Genomic DNA, 20,754 nt, shown 5'->3' with positions numbered 1-20,754 from the left:
ACATTACAAACTTTACAGAATACAGGGTCAGAGTAGGGTTCATACAACCTGTGAATTGGCTAAAAAGTGTTCATCATTGAGTCCAAGTGGACATTTGTGCAAAATCTAAAGGGATTCCCTTGAGGAGTTCTCAAGATATTGCATTCACAAGGCCAAAATCATGTTTTGTGAGGTCACCGTGACCTTGACCTTTGACCACCAAAATGTAATTAGAATGTCCTTTAATCCAAGTGAATGTTTGTGCCAAATTTGAAGTTCTGTCAAGGCGCTACTGAGATATCATGTCCATGAAAATGGGACCGACAGCTGTTGGCGGCGCAGACACATAAAAATGTCAGCCATCAGGCCGTGGTGGCAGAAAGTTATATAAGGGAACCTCAACATCCTTCTTCCCATCCTCCAGCTCTTCCCCCTAAAACATTCTCAGGCCTGATCAAGATGTATAATTGATCCCCATCCTGATTTTTCCTTTAGCTCCTCCATGAGGCTGGTATTTGTTGTTTTTTAAGTGAAATTTCTAACAAAAACTGCATGGATTGCATAGAAATTTGGTACAGAGCCTTCATCCCTTAATCTTGGTCAAAATGTCAAATTGTCCAATAATATACTGTAACTATCAATTGATTGATGCTGGTTGACGAGCTAAACTGATGACGGTTGTAGAAAGTAGATAATTTGAATCATACTGAGACCTTGATATATTGTTGCTGATGAGAAATTTACTGACCTGACCCTCATCATCAAACAGTTGGTGTAAACTCTGGTTGTCAGTTTATTGTGAATCATGTTTATCCACTAGTCTGACTCAGACTACTAATCTGGTTCAAGTGTGAATGGAAACAGTGCCAGACCTACAGCTGCAGAGTTCAGCTCTGCTGTGGAGGATTGGATTACAACACACAGAGGAAACACTGCTTTCAGTCATGTCCCTCTTTTATTCGCAGCTCTCGTCTTTTATTTCTTTCTTTCTTTCTCTCCTACCCTCCTCTGTTTCTTCTTTCTAACTTCTTTCTCTCTTCTCTCCTGTCCCGCTGTCTCTTCTTCTCTCTCTGTGTCACTCTACCTCACTCCACCTCTCCCTGTGTGTGCGTGGGTGTGTGTGTGTGTGTCTTTTCTCTTCGCTCAGTGAGTCGCAGTAAATCCCATTGTGATGCTAAACTGATTTTAGAGAGAGAGAGAGAGAGAGAGAGAGAGAGAGAGAGAGAGAGAGAGAGAGAGAGAGAGAGAGAGAGAGTGAGTTAGAGTTGAGGGGGGTGTATTTGTGTTTGAACAAATCTGATGTGACCTTCGTTCATCTTAGAGTTTTACCACTCTCTCCTCTCAGTAAACTTTGAAACCTGCGGCTAGTTTCGGGTTGTTGCGGAAAGCCTGTCCGTCGAAGGACCAGTCGCAGTCTGCGCTTCAGAAATGCACTTTGCAGGAAGCACAGCTTGTTGCTCGGACACCTCCTGTTTCACTTTTCTTAACGAGGAGTTATAAATGAATGAAGGAAATGCGATCGTGAAGGACATTTCGTTTTCTTCAGTACGGCCCCACCCCCCTCAGTCCGCCGGGCCGCAGCCGGGCTGAGGACAGAGGAACCCGGAGTGAGCGCTCCCTCGCCGGGCATGGAGAGCGACTATGGCGGCGGCCGGGCGGGGATCCAGCAGGCGGCGGGCGGAAGAGGAGGAGGAGGCGGTGGCGGCTGGGTGCTGGTGGAGGCCCGGCTGCAGGGAGGAGCGCCCTGGGGCTTCACCCTGCAGGGTGGCCAGGAGCACGGAGAGCCGCTCATCGTCTCCAAGGTACGAGAGAGGAAGAGTTACTGTGTGTTGCACTGTGTCACCTTCTTCTTATTTGAGTTACTCATAACATGCATGATATATTCTTCCCTACACTGTGGAACTGGAAATGCTATGATAGCCTACTTAAAATAACGATGGTTTAGTGTCAATTATTGTTTGATTAATCGAGGAATGTTAGAATATAATTTATCGGCTAATGTCAGTGGTGAAAGTAGTCTATTCAGACTTGAAATTGAAGAATAAAACACAATTTAAAAACACACTATCACAAGAAGATTCCATTTAAATGTTTTGATATTCTCCCTCTCACCCATGAGACTGCAATTAAAAGGGCCAATCCGACAATTTGAATTTTGGTCTTCCATAAAAATTGATGCTTCTCACAAGACAGTAAAGATATCCTGACTTTTTAGGTCAAACTCCAAAAACACTGGATCCTACATTTCTGATGAGTCTCAGCCTGATAAACCCCAATCCCTCAATTATAACACAGGCTTTTCTGTTACATATTTTAGTTCAAAGTTAAAATATGAAATGTAAATAATAAGCATTAAACTATAAGAAAAAATCCAGTCCTGTATTTTGGTCAGTTTAGTATTTAATAAAACTTCAAATTATAATCACAGTACCATATTCAAATTCTATTTGTTGTTCACCACTGCATGGTAATAATGATAAACCAACAATCCAGTGTTTAAATATTTGACTGATGGCCCAGTCTGATACAATTCAGGTGACAGCTCTTCACTATAGCTGCTGAGCTAGCATTAACTTGACCGACTGCCAGCTTCACTGCCTGAATCCTGGGGGAGCTTAAAAGCTCCCTGGTTCAGGGATTTTATGGTGACACCAGTGTCCCCTATCAATAAGTATTTCCCATGATCTTAACCTACACTCAACCTTGTCCCTACCCCTGGGACCATTCGTGACCAAAGCACTTTTAATACTCCAAATGCTGCATAGTACATATATCATCTGCAACCGCACAAAATACCTTTGAAAATGTGACCTGCTGATGATAAGAGTTGAAAACTAATGATTATTTCCACTAAGGTTTGCATAAGGAACAATATTTGACCAACTATATTATTGAGAATCATGGGGCTACCCTAACCCCAACAAGTCAACTTTGTGACACCTAATGTTAACCTATCCTTAAACCTAACCCCAATTTACAGAGGCAGCACTATGGAAGCACATGGCGAAACATGATTTGACATTATTTCGGCTCATTTAGCTTGTTATTGTTACTAATGTATTAGCCTAATAAAAATCTGTGGCTCTTGTAGTTTGTACTTCTTGTAGTGATTGAGATTAAAAAACTTGCAACGTGGCGCTGGATATGATTGTAGGGACTGGTACAGTGAGTATGACAGTCAATAGTATTTTATTGATGGGCTTATTTGGTTTGTTATTCTATCTTAGCTAACTGAGCTACTGTACTAAGGAAAATTAACACTAATGATTCCCCCTTTGTCATTACAGCCATTGTGGCCTCACTTTAACATGCATTCAGCAAGCTGGTGTGTGTGTTTGTGTGTGAAGGTTATTCTGGGACGGAGGCCAAACGGCTGTAAAATAGGTCAAGAATGTGAATTATGTGTTTTGCTGGGTGCTTTTCGAACACACTCATGCTATTATTTTGTACTGTATTTAGATGAGTTCTCCATGTTTGACCTAACAAGTGCTTGATGTCTGGCTGGCTGTCAGTTCGACACTGCCTTTGTCTGTCAGTTTGTGTGTATTTCACAATATGCCTTCATTTTTCAGCCATTCTCTTTAACTCCTCTCCCCTCCAGTCTGTCTCTTGCCACATATCTAACTATTATCTCTATGTCTTATCTGTCTCTTGCTCTCTGTCCAACACTGCTCTCCATCATCACCTATGCTGTGTTTAAATACTGATTTTTCTGTAGAAGAATAAAAAGAAGAATGAACCTGAGTGAGAAACCTGCAGAAAGACTAGAGTAGACCATGTCTCTCTTTTATCATCAGTGCGGTACAGTTTTTGAGGTTCTGAGGAGGGTTCAGAGGTCACAGTGAAGATTTCTGTTAATCCAGGCAGCTCAGACCAGGTTAAAAAGTCTTAATGAGTTAATCTGAAGGTATGTGTGCATTAACACTGCTGTGGTTATATTTTGTGGTTATTCTGTGGTTATAAAGGAGTAACTCAAACTCCCCTCTGTAAACATCTCCTGCCCCTAGTTCAACTTTGATCTACTCTTCATATCGTAATCAAATGTAAGCACAGTCCAGAGACCTGGAGCAGGCCTCGAACTGAGGTGGACTAGAGGAAAGAATATACCTGAGACTTGGTTCTGGTCAATTCCTCAGGTTTTCAGAGGATTATACCCGGATGTGTGGCAGTGAAACTACTGAGTAAAATGTCGTCATAACTGAGATGAATGATGCTTGACGTTCCTGTGTCTTTGATTGTTGGACTTTTTCAAGGTTTTACTTTTGTTGTGGAGAAATATTCACCTCTAAATATCCTTCAGATGAAACAATGTAATAAGGAAGCTATCACTTTTCTACTCTTAAGAAATTTAGTAACTTTTTATCAGCAAAGCCCCCTGCTGCTGTCTGAGGATATTTTCTCAAATCACACAGTCTTTATTGATTAGAGGAGGTATGTTGTTTCAGTCATGGTATGAAGTCGCTCTGTTTGGATATCTCCGTCTGCAGGATAATGAATTTCAGCTGGAATACCAAAGTCACTGACACACACACACACACACACACACACACACACACACACACACACACACAGACACACAGTTACTGAGTTATTCTGTGGGCCTTATTTGGGTATATTTATTCATGAAAAAGGCAAACAGTGCAGGCATGTGATCATCCTACAGAGCTGAGGAATTGTTTATATTTTACGAGTTTTTCTTTCACAGCTCTGAGAGGATGTTTCATTTCGCTCACAGCTCATTAGAAACAACTCACATCAAAGTTACTTTTTTGTTTTGTGTTATTGTAACATGTCAACATTACTGGAGATACATTTGAAAACTCATCTTTTTCAAGTCACTCAGCACATAAAATAAATGAACATGAACAGTTTTTGCTTGTGAAGACCTGTCAGATTTTGGGGCTGCAGTGTGAGGACCAAAACATGATGCTTTTGCTGAAAAGTAACACATGTTGTAATTTAGAAGAGAGTTAGACACACCCTGCGAGAAATTCTTGGCAGTTGTTTTAACATCCAAGAGTCCCAGGTGGGGAGCAGGGTTTAATATTTCAGAACAGCGCTAGACACTTTTGTTGATCACAGTAAAGTATCTGAAAAAAAAATTAAATAAAGGCATTTTGGTTGTAGTATTTCACGACTCATGGTGAACCTGACCTTTCCCGGGTTATTTGACTTGTTCTGGGTCGTTATCTGCAGGCTTATGAAAAGATGTTGCTAGTTAGATTCATCTTTACCTGTTGCTAGAACCAGCAAATCTGAATTTGGACAAATAAAAGGTGAACAATAGTAGGACCTGTAAAATCAAGATAAAACACACCCATTCTACTGGTCATAGCAGAAACTACATTTTATTGCTCTTACATGCTGAATTCTCAGCATGGAATGATTTGATGACTCAATCGCATTCTGATTGCAGTGTGTTCTGTATTCATTTACATCTGCATGAACATTGCTTTCCTGATCATTTCATTTCAGCATTCAACAAACACAGTAGGAACGACATCCAGGAAACCAGTCTGAGCTGGTGATGTTTGTGCAGAAACATTTTGACAACCAACTCAGGATTTGATTGAGCTTATCTCATAGACAGCAAGACAATTTGACCTTAAAAAGGGCGAACACACACAGTGTGATAAATGGACAGACGTAGAAACACACTGCACTGACAGACTACGAAGAGGCATCATTGTCAGCACTGATAAAGCCATGCAGTCATGCAGATACAGTATGTTTATGTGTGTTCATGTTAGTTTCAGTTGAATCATCACTTCATCATCATGTGTTATTTGGATTTTTACTTTTAACATTTACTCTTCACTATCACAAAATAAAAGACACACATGCAATAGACTCTCTGCTAAATTACTCTCACTATGCCAGTCAAGCTTTACAGTCTAGCTCTGCATGTATGCAGTTAATAATGATAACTGAAATTCTTAGTCATTTTTGAAACTGTGGATCCTTCCTTTCAAAGAGAAGTAGATAAAAGCAGCTTTTCAATTCTAGGCAGTGACTGTCTACTTTGACAGCTGAAATGACAACAACAACTGTATCTGATAGATTTCATTAGTTGAAAGCAAGCCAGCAAATTCATGTCAGCTCCATGAGTTGGTTGGAAACTGTCTCCAGCTGAGATGTCATAAAACAAAAACATTTCAGAAGGGTTTCAAATATGAATTTGATATCTACAAACATGATATTCTAAAAGGCTGTGCTTGCATCCACAAGCTGTTGATCCTCTCAACTGAACTGAACTCGCCATTACTAACCTCAATTCTGTAGGTAAAAAGCTAGTTAGCTGGGTATGTTAACATTATATGAAAGCTCAGGGTTTTATGATAAGGAAACAGACTGTCAAATCCATTTCTTGCATTTTTTGTAATAAATGGATTTTGGTTTCAGAAAGGAGCATACCACTCTGAGCATGTGGAGTAATTATGGGAAAAATAGAATAAGATGGACAGGTATTAAAATAACAAAGCTACCAAGATCAAACAGCCAAGACTTCTTTCCCCTACAGTGAATCTCTAAGTACACACACACCCACACACTTACGCACACACACACACACACACACACACACACACACACACACACTACTAGTATTTCCAACCTGTAGAAGGTCACAGCAAGTGTGACTCAACAAGTTTCATCACTGTGTGTCCCGAACAGAGATATGTCCAGAACGTGTTTAGCCCAGCTTACAGTACCAGGGAAAGTCCAGCAGCTGATTGTGTAATGAGCTGCTAAATACATGCATTGTGGCTGTAAAATCATTGACATGTGTGCTGCACATTTACACTGTGACATTTTTTCAGTAAATCTGACCTTAAGTGTTTGTGTTTATGCGTCTGTGCAGGTAGAGGAGGGCGGTAAGGCAGACAGTTTGGAGCAGCCTCTGCTGGTGGGAGATGAAATTATCATCATTAATGACATGGAGCTGACTGGATACAGACAGGAGGCCATTGCTCTGGTCAAAGGATCGTACAAGATTCTGAAGCTCACAGTCCGCAGGTAAAGACACTGTGTGTGTGCGTGCGTGCGTGCGTGTGTGTCTAATGTTTGACTAGGAAATCTCTCTGGTTGATGGGTAATGATGAGCAGGAAATTTAGCAGCAAGGGGAAAACACCTACAGAGAAAACATTTAGATTTGTTGGTTTTTAGTAAATCATTAGAGGCTTAAGAATCTCTCTATCACACACACTTACACAAGCACACAAACAAATGTAATGTAATTATTTTATCTCTTGGGATGTGTGCACAAACCAATACTAGAAGCATTTAGTCATGAAAATGAAATGAAATGAGGCCTATGATAAATGTCAGCTGCAGAAATATATAAATGTTAAATAAAAAAATTGGGCTCAAGATGCACAAAATGCAGTGGATGAAGACACAGTAGATATTGTGAGGTGGTAACTGTGGCAACCTTGGCTGACTCTGTTTAGACAGTTTTCTGATCTGATATTGACATCTCAGTCACAAACACACAACAGGACACTGTAATTAATTTTCTGACCGTAACACACACACACACACACACACGCACACACACACACACACACACACACACACACACACACACACACACACACACACACACACACACACACTACTAGTATTTCCAACCTGTAGAAGGTCACAGCAAGTGTGACTCAACAAGTTTCATCACTGTGTGTCCCGAACAGAGATATGTCCAGAACGTGTTTAGCCCAGCTTACAGTACCAGGGAAAGTCCAGCAGCTGATTGTGTAATGAGCTGCTAAATACATGCATTGTGGCTGTAAAATCATTGACATGTGTGCTGCACATTTACACTGTGACATTTTTTCAGTAAATCTGACCTTAAGTGTTTGTGTTTATGCGTCTGTGCAGGTAGAGGAGGGCGGTAAGGCAGACAGTTTGGAGCAGCCTCTGCTGGTGGGAGATGAAATTATCATCATTAATGACATGGAGCTGACTGGATACAGACAGGAGGCCATTGCTCTGGTCAAAGGATCGTACAAGATTCTGAAGCTCACAGTCCGCAGGTAAAGACACTGTGTGTGTGCGTGCGTGCGTGCGTGTGTGTCTAATGTTTGACTAGGAAATCTCTCTGGTTGATGGGTAATGATGAGCAGGAAATTTAGCAGCAAGGGGAAAACACCTACAGAGAAAACATTTAGATTTGTTGGTTTTTAGTAAATCATTAGAGGCTTAAGAATCTCTCTATCACACACACTTACACAAGCACACAAACAAATGTAATGTAATTATTTTATCTCTTGGGATGTGTGCACAAACCAATACTAGAAGCATTTAGTCATGAAAATGAAATGAAATGAGGCCTATGATAAATGTCAGCTGCAGAAATATATAAATGTTAAATAAAAAAATTGGGCTCAAGATGCACAAAATGCAGTGGATGAAGACACAGTAGATATTGTGAGGTGGTAACTGTGGCAACCTTGGCTGACTCTGTTTAGACAGTTTTCTGATCTGATATTGACATCTCAGTCACAAACACACAACAGGACACTGTAATTAATTTTCTGACCGTAACACACACACACACACACACACACACACACACACACACACACACACACACACACACACACACACACACACACACACACACACACACAAAGACACAAACTGTTAATAAATTAGGAACACCTGCTTATTCCTACAATCCCCCATAGTGGGGGGAAGCACTCAGTTAGGAACCTAAGACACTGACCTCTTTCTTTTCATTATAGTTAAGCAATAAACAGAAAGCTAGCTGAAGTAGGTTGTGTGTTTCTGTTCAATAACATTCTTCATCAACTCTTGTTTTTAGGTCTGATTTCTACTCCAAAACACTGGAGCTCTCTTGGCTCAGTTAGCTAGTTACGTAATTAGCCATCAACCTCATTATCAAACACTTACAGCAGGGAAAATAAGTATTGAACGCGTCAACATTTTTCTCAGTAAATATATTTCTAATGGGGCTATTGACATGAAATTATCACTAGATGTTGGTAACATCCCAAGTAATCCACACATATAAAGAAATCAAAACATATATGTCCATAAATTAAGTTATGTGTAATAAAGTGGAATGACACAGTGAAATGTATTGAACACGCTTACTGAAATTTGTTTAATAATTAGTAGAAAAACCTTTGTAGGTAATGACAGCTTCAAGACGTCTCCTGTATGGAGAAACTAGTCGCATGCATTGCTCAGGTGTGATTTTGGCCCAGTCTTCCACACAAACTGTCTTCAAATCTTGAAGGTTCCCGGGGCCTCTTCTATCAACTCTAATCTTCAGTTCTTTCCATAAATTTTCAATTGGATTCAAGTCCCGTGATTGACTGGGCCAGTCTAGCAGCTTTATTTTCTTTCTCTGAAACCAATTGAGTGTTTCCTTGGTTGTGTGTTTGGGATCATTGTCTTGCTGAAATGTCCACCCTCGTTTCATCTTCAGCATCCTGGTAAATGACAGCAGGTTCTTATCAAGAATGTCTCGCTACATTTCTCCATTCATCCTTCCTTCAGTTATATGAAGAACAGCCCCACACCATGATGTTCCCACCTCCAAACTTCACTGTTGGTATAGTGTTTTTGGGGTGAAGTGCAGTGCCATTTCTCCTCCAAACATGGTGTGCTATGACATCCAAAGAGTTCAATTTTGGTCACGTCTGACCAGACTATATTCTCCCAGTATTTCATAGGCTTGTCCAAATGTTGTGCAGGAAACTTTAAACGAGCTTCAACATGCTTTTTCTTCAACAATGGAGTCTTGCGCGGTAAGCATGCATAGAGGCCATGGCGGTTGAGTGCATTACTTATTATATACTTTGAAACAACTGTACCTTCTAATTCCAGGTCTTACTGAAGCTCTCCGCAAGTGGTCCTTGGCTCTTGGACAGCTCTTCTGATTATTGTTTTGACTCCTCTGTCAGAAATCTTGTGAGGAGCACCTGGTCGTGGCCGGTTTATGGTGAAATGATGTTCTTTCCACTTCCGGATAATGGCCCCAACGGTGCTCACTGGAACATTCAGAAGTTTAGAAATACATCTGTAACCAATGCCATCATATGTTTTGCAAAAATAAGGTTGCAAATGTCTTGAGAGAGCTCTTTGCTTTTACCCATCATGAGATGCCCATTGTGTGACACTTTACAAATAATGAGAGAATGCTAAAAAATGTTAACATAATCTTTCACTGTTTGTTAATAATTGCCACCTACTTTAATTGATAGACAGATCATCCCCTCTGGCAAAGTTTTAGTTAGTGCCACGGGTGCTCAGCTCAAGCCATGTAGAAGCCAAATTCTGGGCAGATTTTCACATTGCCATGGCAATGGCAGCTCCTGACCTGTGTGTGTGCCTGCGTGCGCCTAGCAACCAGATAACCAACTCTCCAAGCTCTGCTAGCTTTACATTAGCCGCATGTTAGGTCTTAAATTACATTTAGTTAGGTCTTAAATATGTAAGTCCATTTACTGCTTCCTTCGTAGCTTTTTTTTTTGTTTTGTTAAAAGAGTGAATGAAGTTGTGACGGTCTCTGCTGAGACAGAGGAGAGGAGAAGCTACTAGCCCTCTCTCGCTGTCACTTCTAGTCGCGTTGCTCTCCTCCCCAGTAATGTTAAATTTAGCACAGAAAAAAACATAATAGTGGTAATTTAAATAGCGGTTCATGGGATTTATTAACCCTCAGGGGTCCCTCTGTCCTTTTTTGGACATTTTCTTCACTTTTCTTTTTTGATTTGCTGATCATTTTGGCTGTGTTACAGCTGAAGGTATGGATTTCTGCAAGAAAGTGTCTTTTTTGACATATTTTTAAAATCTAATGTCAGTTACTGTTACAGGTCTATTATACACTGGTAACACATTTTGTACCCTCTGGGATTCCTCGCGTCCAAAAAAGGACACACAAAGAAAATGCTATAAAATTATCATATATCAATATTTTTTTCTGCTTTTTTTGCATAAATCTCTTAAACCACTTCAGTTCTGCTCAAACCTACCAAATGATTATTAGTTTTCAGGATTTTAACCCTTTAAATGCCAGTTTGAAGACATGTTGCCTCTTGTTTTATTAAAAAAAACAAGACAGAATATGAGATATTTCCCACATAATACATGATTGAGGGATGTGACATTGTTTTATATCAGAGTCTTTTATATCAAGACATTTCTCAAAACCAGAATATGATCAGGGTGACTTTTGAACACTGGAAATAAATCATGTACTCATCCCGGCAGTAGCCCCCGCTGCACTCAAAATTTCCCTGGAATTTTCTAGTTATTATTCTACTTGTGAGTTGTGAGTGCAGTAGAGTTTATTAAATAGAAGAAAATGGTACAAGGACGGAACAGTGTTGATTTTACAGTAGTCACACTAATCATAGTAGATTCCACATGTGGCAACTTCACATGCTGTGCAAAAGTTTAAGGCACTTTATGTTTAGAGTCTTATCTGATATCACAGATAACACCATGGGAGGTGTCTGATTGGTACCTAATTAAATCTGCAGTCATTTGTTATAATTATGTATTTTAATTTATTATTGTAATAATTAGTGCCACGGGTGCTCAGCTCCGAGGCACTCCTCTACAGCTAGAATAGCTGAGAGGAGTGCCTCGGGGCGGAGCCCTGAGGCATCTATTAATCTTCTGTTTCGGGTTTATTATTCTTCCGCCAAATTTCGGCGCGTAACTCGTCCCGCAGCTTTGAGAAAACCCCGGTAATATATACATCAAAACGTGCGTCTTGATCCCGCAAGGGGTGCTATGACTTTTGGTGTTAAAATTCCAATTTTTTCCCAAAGTTATTCCCAAAAAACTGGGAATAAATAATGCATTAGAAATGCATTGGAATTTTCTTTAGAAACCCACCTTTTTTCGACAAAATTGCACCTTTTTGCTGAGTCACCCAGCTCTCTCATACCTGCACGTAGAAATGTGATTCAAACTGTAAAACGGAGGAAAACTTCTGCTCTCTCAAAAAGATATGAACTGTTTTTACATAACATGTAAACTTTTCACACTGTGAGCACTCAAAGGAGGAGTGCAAATCACTTTTTCTTCAAAGTTAGAGTGAAAGCGTCAGTTGGCTAGAGTGCGTGAAGCAGTAAAAAATAACCTTTATTTTTATTTTTAACTCGAGCTCGCGGCCAAACCGTAAAAAGTAGACAAATAATTCTTTCTGAAAATGTAGACATAGTTGTTGGGATTCATAAAATGTAACTTTGACAGGCAGGGTCTGCACAAAATTTAAACGGGGCTGCCGAGTCCGGCAGCAACACCTGTCTCACTCTCATTGACACCTAATGTAATCGTCTTTTTTTTTCAAAAGAATCTCTCTCTGTCTTCGCACTGAGCTTACGCACTCATTTTAAGGAATATCTGAATAAAATAGAGACTGTAGAAACTTCTGGCTTCAGTGTCTGGCACGGTCTTTTCGGTTTATGAAAAGAAGTAACGGTTTTCTCATAATTTGCAGTTGTTTTGAAGCCATGTAGAAGCCAAATTCTGGGCAGATTTTCACATTGCCATGGCAATGGCAGCTCCTGACCTGTGTGTGTGCCTGCGTGCGCCTAGCAACCAGATAACCAACTCTCCAAGCTCTGCTAGCTTTACATTAGCCGCATGTTAGGTCTTAAATTACATTTAGTTAGGTCTTAAATATGTAAGTCCATTTACTGCTTCCTTCGTAGCTTTTTTTTTTGTTTTGTTAAAAGAGTGAATGAAGTTGTGACGGTCTCCGCTGAGACAGAGGAGAGGAGAAGCTACTAGCCCTCTCTCGCTGTCACTTCTAGTCGCGTTGCTCTCCTCCCCAGTAATGTTAAATTTAGCACAGAAAAAAACATAATAGTGGTAATTTAAATAGCGGTTCATGGGATTTATTAACCCTCAGGGGTCCCTCTGTCCTTTTTTGGACATTTTCTTTACTTTTCTTTTTTGATTTGCTGATCATTTTGGCTGTGTTACAGCTGAAGGTATGGATTTCTGCAAGAAAGTGTCTTTTTTGACATATTTTTAAAATCTAATGTCAGTTACTGTTACAGGTCTATTATACACTGGTAACACATTTTGTACCCTCTGGGATTCCTCGCGTCCAAAAAAGGACACACAAAGAAAATGCTATAAAATTATCATATATCAATATTTTTTTCTGCTTTTTTTGCATAAATCTCTTAAACCACTTCAGTTCTGCTCAAACCTACCAAATGATTATTAGTTTTCAGGATTTTAACCCTTTAAATGCCAGTTTGAAGACATGTTGCCTCTTGTTTTATTAAAAAAAACAAGACAGAATATGAGATATTTCCCACATAATACATGATTGAGGGATGTGACATTGTTTTATATCAGAGTCTTTTATATCAAGACATTTCTCAAAACCAGAATATGATCAGGGTGACTTTTGAACACTGGAAATAAATCATGTACTCATCCCGGCAGTAGCCCCCGTGGCACTCAAAATTTCCCTGGAATTTTCTAGTTATTATTATTATTATTATAAGTAATAATTAATGTATATTATATTATACAAACTACTAAATATAAGTAGGTAAAATAGTATATTTATATGCACACTAAATCTAGTTTCCCTCAGCCATTTTACTTAGCATTCTTATCAGGTGTGAACAACAGCACAGTGATGGTTAGCAATACAATATAGTGAGCTACAAGTGGATACCAAACTATTAAATCAGAGATGGATGCATATGTTTGGAAATCAATACAGCAGTTTAAGAGTGAGTGGCAGACCTCCAATATGTCTGCCAGAGGGTGTGTAATGTCATTTAGTGCTTTGTCAGTATTCACATTGATGCCTTGCCAGGTACAAAGGGTGTTTGGGTTTGGGGTGTGACTGCTAGCAAAGCTACTGTTGCTACTGCAGCTTTTATTTACCGGAGGACACATGAGAGGCATGACACAATACAGGACTTTCGACTCTCGACACTAATTGACACGCACAGTAGAACAAGTGTAGAAGCAAACATGGACTTGTTTGATGGCGTGGCGAGGAAGGAAGGCGTGAGAATTTATGCTACAGACGAGCAGAAAGCAGTTGTGTGTATTTTGGTTTGATCGGTTTCCTTTAGAGATCTTACGGGAACCATGAAAATCAGTTGTTTTCAGGTTCAAAGTGAATGTAGTAGGAGATGAGGAGAGATTAGTGTGTATTTTATGTCTGAAAACTCTGGCAGTTGACAGTATGAGACCCAACAAATTAAGATGACACTTTACACTTACATCCCAGTCACATCAATAAGCCATTGGAGTTTTTTGAGAGAAAACTTATTTAATATCATCTACAGGAACAAAGCTTTGTAAAAGCTGCATCAGTTAACAACAAAGCAGTCATGGGATCATTCAAAGTCGCAAACAGAATTGCCCAGTGCAAGAAACCACACACGATAAACTCACCTCAAAACTGAAGGTTGTTCTCCTGGCCAATGACACAGTTGCAAGATGATAGACAAGGCTACTGACAACAGTAAAGACCGCTTATCTATTGCTTATGTTCACTTCGTCACATCAGTGTCACTGTGGATGGTGCACAGACCATGGCAGAAAAAACGGGGGGATTGTAGTCACTAATGAAGTGGGCCTCCCCAAATGCGCAATGGACCCACTGTGTTATACACAGAGAAGTGCCTACATTAAAGCAGCTCAGCCCTGAACTAAACAAGGTTTTGAACAATGTTGTTAACGTGGTCAGTTTAATCAAAACAAAACCTGTGAAAGCACAGCTGTTTTCTGCATTTTGTGAGGAGATGGGAGCTAAACATTCAGCAGTGTTGTCTCACAGCAAAGTGATTGAGTCTTTGAGCTCAGAGAGGAAATTTGGGTGTTTTTGTTGGAGGTGAGGATGAATGAACTTGCAAGCAAGTTTAGTGATGAACTGTTTCTGATTAAACTGGCCTACATAGTGATGTTTTTGGAAAGCTGAATGAATTAAATCTTCAGCTTCAGGGCAGAGATAAGTACCTTCCACACCTAGCTGACGAGATTAGTGCATTTGCCCGAAAGCTTGAGATGTGGGGCAGGCTACTTGATCAGGGAAATACTGATTCCTTTGAGAATCTGAGTGAGTTTGCTGAATCCAGTGGTACTGGAGCCACCACAGTGATTCCATGTCTTAAGAAGGACATCTCTTCCTTGAGAGGATTCTTTCAAAAGTACTTCCCAAACAACAGTGCTCTGTATGATTGGGTGAGAGATTCATTCAGTGCAGCAACACCTGCTGATTTCAGCTCTACTGAAAAGGAACATTTCATCGAGATGACATCTGACTCCACCCTGAGGCTGAGGTTTACAGAATAGACACTGAGTGAATTCATAGGTGAGGCATGAAAAGTTTTCTTCCTCCAAAGTGGAGCATGAACCACAGCATTAATGAATGAATCAGAGCTGGAGCAAATTCAGAATTTTTGCAGTTGGGAACAACACCACGTTGTAGTTACAGAATTCATAAACCAATCCAGAATCTAAAAGTAAACTGTTTTATCTGCTTTCGATAATGTGTAGTCTTTATCTTTAGCTCACTGTTGGCAGCGTACAAAACAGGGCTGATTGGATAGTTGACTCCTCTCCTTCACTTTTTATTTTTCAGAGGCTTGTATCTGACTTTTTATCAAAGAACCAGACTTTTCATTCCAAGCCTTAATATTGTCAAAAAAAAAATTAACCCAACTTGCTTCTCAGAATGTTCTCCTTCTACAATATACAACATATAAATCAGATAGCTTTGAAGTTGTTGGATCGTGTATTTTGCTTGTTTTGATGTAGCTAGGCAAGCAGTTCCCCCCTGATGTGTGTGTATATACGTGTGTGTGTGTGTGTGTGTGTGTGTGTATATATATATATATATATATATATGTATAAAGAGATGAGAGTGTTTATTAGTTTAATTTACAGGTATATGCTTGAACTTTGGACAGAATCAGGCTAACTGTTTCCCCCTGCCTCCAGTTTTTCTGCTAAGCTAACCTAACCACTTCTTGTGTTCTGTATGCACACTTAACAGTGTGAGCATATATCCCAAAATGTTGAACTATTGCTTTAAAGTCCAGTAGACAAATAAACTCATGTAACATCATAGCAGCCTGTCTTAAGATCAAATCCAGTGAAGTCTGCTGTGCTCTGTGAAACATTTTTAAATTAATAATTTCTGAATTAAGACACTCTAGTGTATGAGTTTGTTTAGTGTTTACAATACTTCTTCTGTTGCGTGTGTGTGTGTGTGTGTGAATTCATTATGTGTATTACTCCTCTCCTTGCATCATGTAGCTGGTTTACCAGTGTTTATCATCTAAATCCCATTATGCAACAGTTTGCACTTGATTGTTATGTTACACTTGGAGAGGTACAGGAGCCACCTGCTGGTCAGACTGCTGGTCTGTGTTACATCCACAACATGTAAGTGTTGGATAGCACAAACAACACACTGATGATATAGTTATAGGCTTAGTAGCAGCAGAGTTAAAAATATAAAGTCTGTGTGGTTGCGGGGTGAATAAATAATGAGAATTTCCTCTTCTTTTTTAAGTTGTACTGTATCATGAGTCATTTGCTTTAAGAACAAACAACAGTACTGTGGGCCTTGTAGGCTGTGTTTTGTGTGTGAGTCATTTAGATTAGACTGTATAAGTCTGCAAGTGTTTGACACATCCACTGATACTTGATATGACCATAATCCTTTAGATCTGTGAATGTTTCTTGTTTTCAGTCATATTAGTATTTAGTTCTAATTTGTACCTGTATCAGAGTATAAGCTTTGTAGGGCTGTTTATATTTTTGCTTAGAAGATAGATAAGAAGGGTCATGTACAGGTATCTTGTCTCTGATATGTGCATTACTTCTTTTTGAACATAAGTCTATAAGAGTAAAATGTTTTTTAGGGCCACTGCAAGGGAATATTTTGAGATCTTGAGAATAACATAAATAACATAAGTCTCAGAGAAAACTACAACTACCACTTTGCAGTTGTACACTTTACATCCATGTCTGTCCAGACTCATGGATTATATGTAGTGAAGACTTTGAAGGAATTTAATAAAAGGTTTTAAGTATGTTTTCATTGGTTTGAATTCCTAAGGTATTGCCAAAAACATGTTTAGTGAGGTCACAGTGACCTTTGACCTTTGACCATCAAATTCTAATCTTTTCATCCTTGAGTCCAAGTGGATGTTTGTGCCAGATGTAATGAAATTCCCTCCAGGCATTCCTGATAAATCACGTTCACAACAATGGGACAGACGTGAGGTCATAATGACCTTGAATTTTGACCTTTGACTACCAAATCATATATCAGGTCATCCTTGAGCCCAAGTGAACATTTGTGCCACATTTGAACGAATTCCCTCAAGGTGCCCCTGAGATATTGTGTTCATGAGAATGGGATGGACGTACAGATGGACAATACGAAAACATAATGCTTCTGGTCACAGTTGTTTTGTGAAAAAGTGATAATGTGTTGAGAGTGAAGTTGTAATATTATGAGATTTATCTGTTTTAGTAATCAGGTGTTGTAAAGATATTGTTTTATTTATATGTATTTATTTGTTATTTTTCACAGCAGACATTTGGCGTGTAGTAAAAAACGTTAGGCATTGCAACATTAACAATGGCTCCAAATTTGGTAGGCCGCTCTACAAAAAGTGACCCCCATAAAAAACAATCTAGAAAAACAATCTTACAATATATCACTGACTTAAACTTATCTGAAATCTGTAGAAAACTTAACCCAGATAATTTGGAATACTCATGCTATTCAGGAATACATAAATCCAGGTCGCGCATTGATTATTTTTTAGTATCACAGGAACTGGTATCCTAAATTAAGAATTGTTGGTATGACTGTATAGTCATTAGTGACCACTCCCCCATTTCCATGTCTGTACAAATGGAAAAACTTCAACAGTCTCCTCCTAATTGGCGTCTGCAAGTGAGATGGCTTAGAAATCCTGAATTTGTTGAATATTTGGAGGATAAGATTGATGTCTACTTTCAGATTAACACTAACTAAACTAACGCATGTATTAGATGGGAAGCCTTCAAGGCGTATATTAGAGGACAAATTATTAGTTTCACTAGTACTAAAAACAGGAAACAAAAAGCAGAAATTAATGAATTAGAGAAGCAAATAAAATCTTTGGAAATAGACATAAATAATAAAGATGACCCTGGAAAACAAAAAAGGTTACTAATTTTAAGAACGGAATACAATAAATTAACATCTGATAAAGCAGCAAAAAGTTTACTGTGGCTGAACCAAACCTTTTATGACCTGGGAGAAAAGGCCGGCAAATTGTTAGCTTGGAGAATTAAAAAAATACAATCTGAAAGAGCCATTAATAGTATAACTACTCAATCAGGGGAGATATCGGACGATCCTCTAGATATTGATAACACATTTAAGGAATTTTATCAATCATTATATAGGTCGGAATGCTCCCCCACGCCCACTTATAGAGATACCTTTCTTAATCAGCTCCAGTTTAAAATGCTCACAGAAGAGGTTGGGGTGGACCTGGACAAGGACATAACAGTGGAAGAGCTATTGCAGGCCATTAAAAGTATCAACTCAGGCAAAACTCCAGGGCCTGATGGCCTACCAATAGAGTTGTTGACCCCACTTTTGGATATGTTTAACGAGTCATTCAATAATGGTATATTACCACCAACTTTAAGACTCGCTAAAATAATCCTTATTTTGAAACCTGGGAAAATACCGACCGACTGCTCTTCATACAGGCCTATTAGTCTTATGGGAGTAGACACAAAAATATTGTGTAAAGTAGATCCACATATCCCTTTTTTGGTACATGGTGATCAGAATGGGTTTGTACAGACTCGTCAGGGATTTCATAACATAAGAAGGGTTCTAAACATAATCCACTCAAAAGAAAATAACAGGGATACAGCGCTGTTATCTCTAGATGCTAGACAAGCATTTGATAGAATTGAATGGCATTATTTGTTCAATTTGTTACCAAGATATAGACTTGGGGGAAAATTTATGAAATGGATAGAATTATTATATACCAACCCTACAGCACGCGTAATGGCGTATAACAATTTATCAAGCCCGTTAATGCTAGAGAGGTCAACTCGTCAGGGCTGTCCTCTCTCGCCACTTTTGTTCATTTTAGCCATTGAGCCTTTAGCCATGTCCATTAGAGCCGAAGCCAATTTGTCAGGAATAACAATTGGAGATCATGAACATAGGATATCGTTATATGCAGACGATGTGATTCTTTTTTTTGTCAAAATTATCAAACAGTGTCCAGACAGTATTACATTTAATCAATAGATTTGGTCAGTTTTCTGGATACAGTATTAATAATGCAAATTCTTCTATACTTTTCCTGAACAAAGACGAAAGAACTAATCCAGTCATAACAACACCCTTTTTTAATGCTAAGGAGGGCTTTATCTATCTTGGAATTAAGATTACCCCCCAAATTAATACCGTCGTTCAAGCAAATTATGACCCGTTGATGAGAGAGGTACAAGAACTACTTGAAAAATGGACAACAATGCCAATATCAATGATTGGCCGGATCAATATAATCAAGATGACTATCTTGCCGAAATTCTTATATTTGTTTCAATCACTTCCAATAACACTGCCAAAATCTTTTTTTAAAGAAATTAATAATGCATTTTGTAAGTTTATCTGGAACAATCGAAAACCTAGATTAAGACTCAGATTATTGTACTTGCCATATGATAGGGGTGGATTACAGATGCCCAGTTTACAATGGTATTACTGGGCCGCTCAGCTGCGTAGTGCTATGTTTTATTTTGTCACACATTCTCCTCCAGCGTGGGTTTATATTGAACAAGCATCAATATCTAAGGTGCCACTAAGCCTATATTTATATTCAGCAGATTTTAAAACTTTAAAGAAAACAACAACAAATCCCTTCCTTAAGAACTCTATTGATATATGGTTTAAAGCTCATAGACATATTGGTGATACACCTCCCATCTCTCAATTTTCACCTATTTGGAATAATGCGCAGTTCACTCCTGGCCGGGCAGATGGTGGTTTTCAAGTTTGGGCCGACAGGGGGGTGCAAAAAATTGGTGACTTATATATGTTCAGGGCACCTTACTAACATTCAACGACCTTTGTTTGAAATATTCAATTCCAAAAAAACACTTTTTTAAATATTTACAATTGAAGCATTTCATTTCATCAAAGTGTCATCAGGATACACAAGAACCGCCACTGTCCTGCCTTGAGGACATTGTGTTAAGACACATGAATGGGAAACGCCAAATCTCTATACTATATACAGTACTTGTCTCACATGAGGAGGAATCTAGTCATGATAGAAGGAGGGCATGGAGCTCAGATATTAAGGAAGATATTGAAGAAACTGAGTGGGCGACAGCTTGTATAAAAGCTCAAACACAAACCATTAATACTCGCATGAAACTGCTACAACACAAATGGTTAATCAGGACATACATAACCCCCGAGAAACTCAATAAGTGGTCCCCTGACATTCCAGATACTTGCGTGAAATGTTTGACTGAGAAAGATACTTTGATTCATTGTGTATGGGAATGTCCTAAACTGGTAACTTTTTGGAAAATGGTTGTTCACACTCTAAGTAAAATCACAGGTATTCAGGTACCCTGTGTAGCAAAACTTTGTATTTTAGGGATATACCCAGACTGCTTTTCTGTTAACTCTAAGTGTAAGACTCTGATCAACTTTGGCCTCCTGCAGGCCAGGAGGATGGTTGCTTTGTCTTGGAGAGACACTGGAGTAT

The 20,754-nt window shown here is 39.1% G+C and overlaps 2 protein-coding genes across 7 annotated transcripts in view; both read left to right on the top strand.

Annotated features, from left to right (window-relative positions):
* The first annotated feature begins 1,243 nt into the window (after window positions 1-1,243).
* LOC130186678 (protein Shroom2-like) lies at window positions 1,244-6,997 on the top strand. The gene is made up of 2 exons (XM_056403934.1): window positions 1,244-1,781; window positions 6,839-6,997. The coding sequence occupies exons 1-2, from the start codon at window positions 1,608-1,610 to the stop codon at window positions 6,995-6,997; spliced, it is 333 nt and encodes a 110-aa protein (XP_056259909.1). The 5' UTR covers window positions 1,244-1,607.
* Window positions 6,998-7,847: 850 nt separating this feature from the next.
* shroom3 (shroom family member 3) overlaps window positions 7,848-20,754 on the top strand; it is an 84,144-nt gene continuing 71,237 nt past the window's right edge. For 5 of the 6 annotated variants that reach the window (XR_008830319.1, XM_056403928.1, XM_056403930.1 and 2 more), the window contains exon 1: window positions 7,849-8,010. Coding sequence is in view for 5 of the 6 variants with exons in the window: in XM_056403928.1 (XP_056259903.1) it covers window positions 7,931-8,010 (80 nt within the window). In the remaining variant the exon portion in view is untranslated. Of the gene's footprint in view, window positions 8,011-20,754 lie in introns of all 6 variants that reach the window. The other variant, XM_056403925.1, reaches the window with a different exon arrangement.

The sequence above is a fragment of the Seriola aureovittata genome, chromosome 18 (genome assembly GCF_021018895.1).
Source record: "Seriola aureovittata isolate HTS-2021-v1 ecotype China chromosome 18, ASM2101889v1, whole genome shotgun sequence".
NCBI classification, from domain to species: domain Eukaryota; kingdom Metazoa; phylum Chordata; class Actinopteri; order Carangiformes; family Carangidae; genus Seriola; species Seriola aureovittata.
Note: the sequence above shows the minus strand (reverse complement) of the source record. Positions and strands in the feature narration are given on the sequence as shown.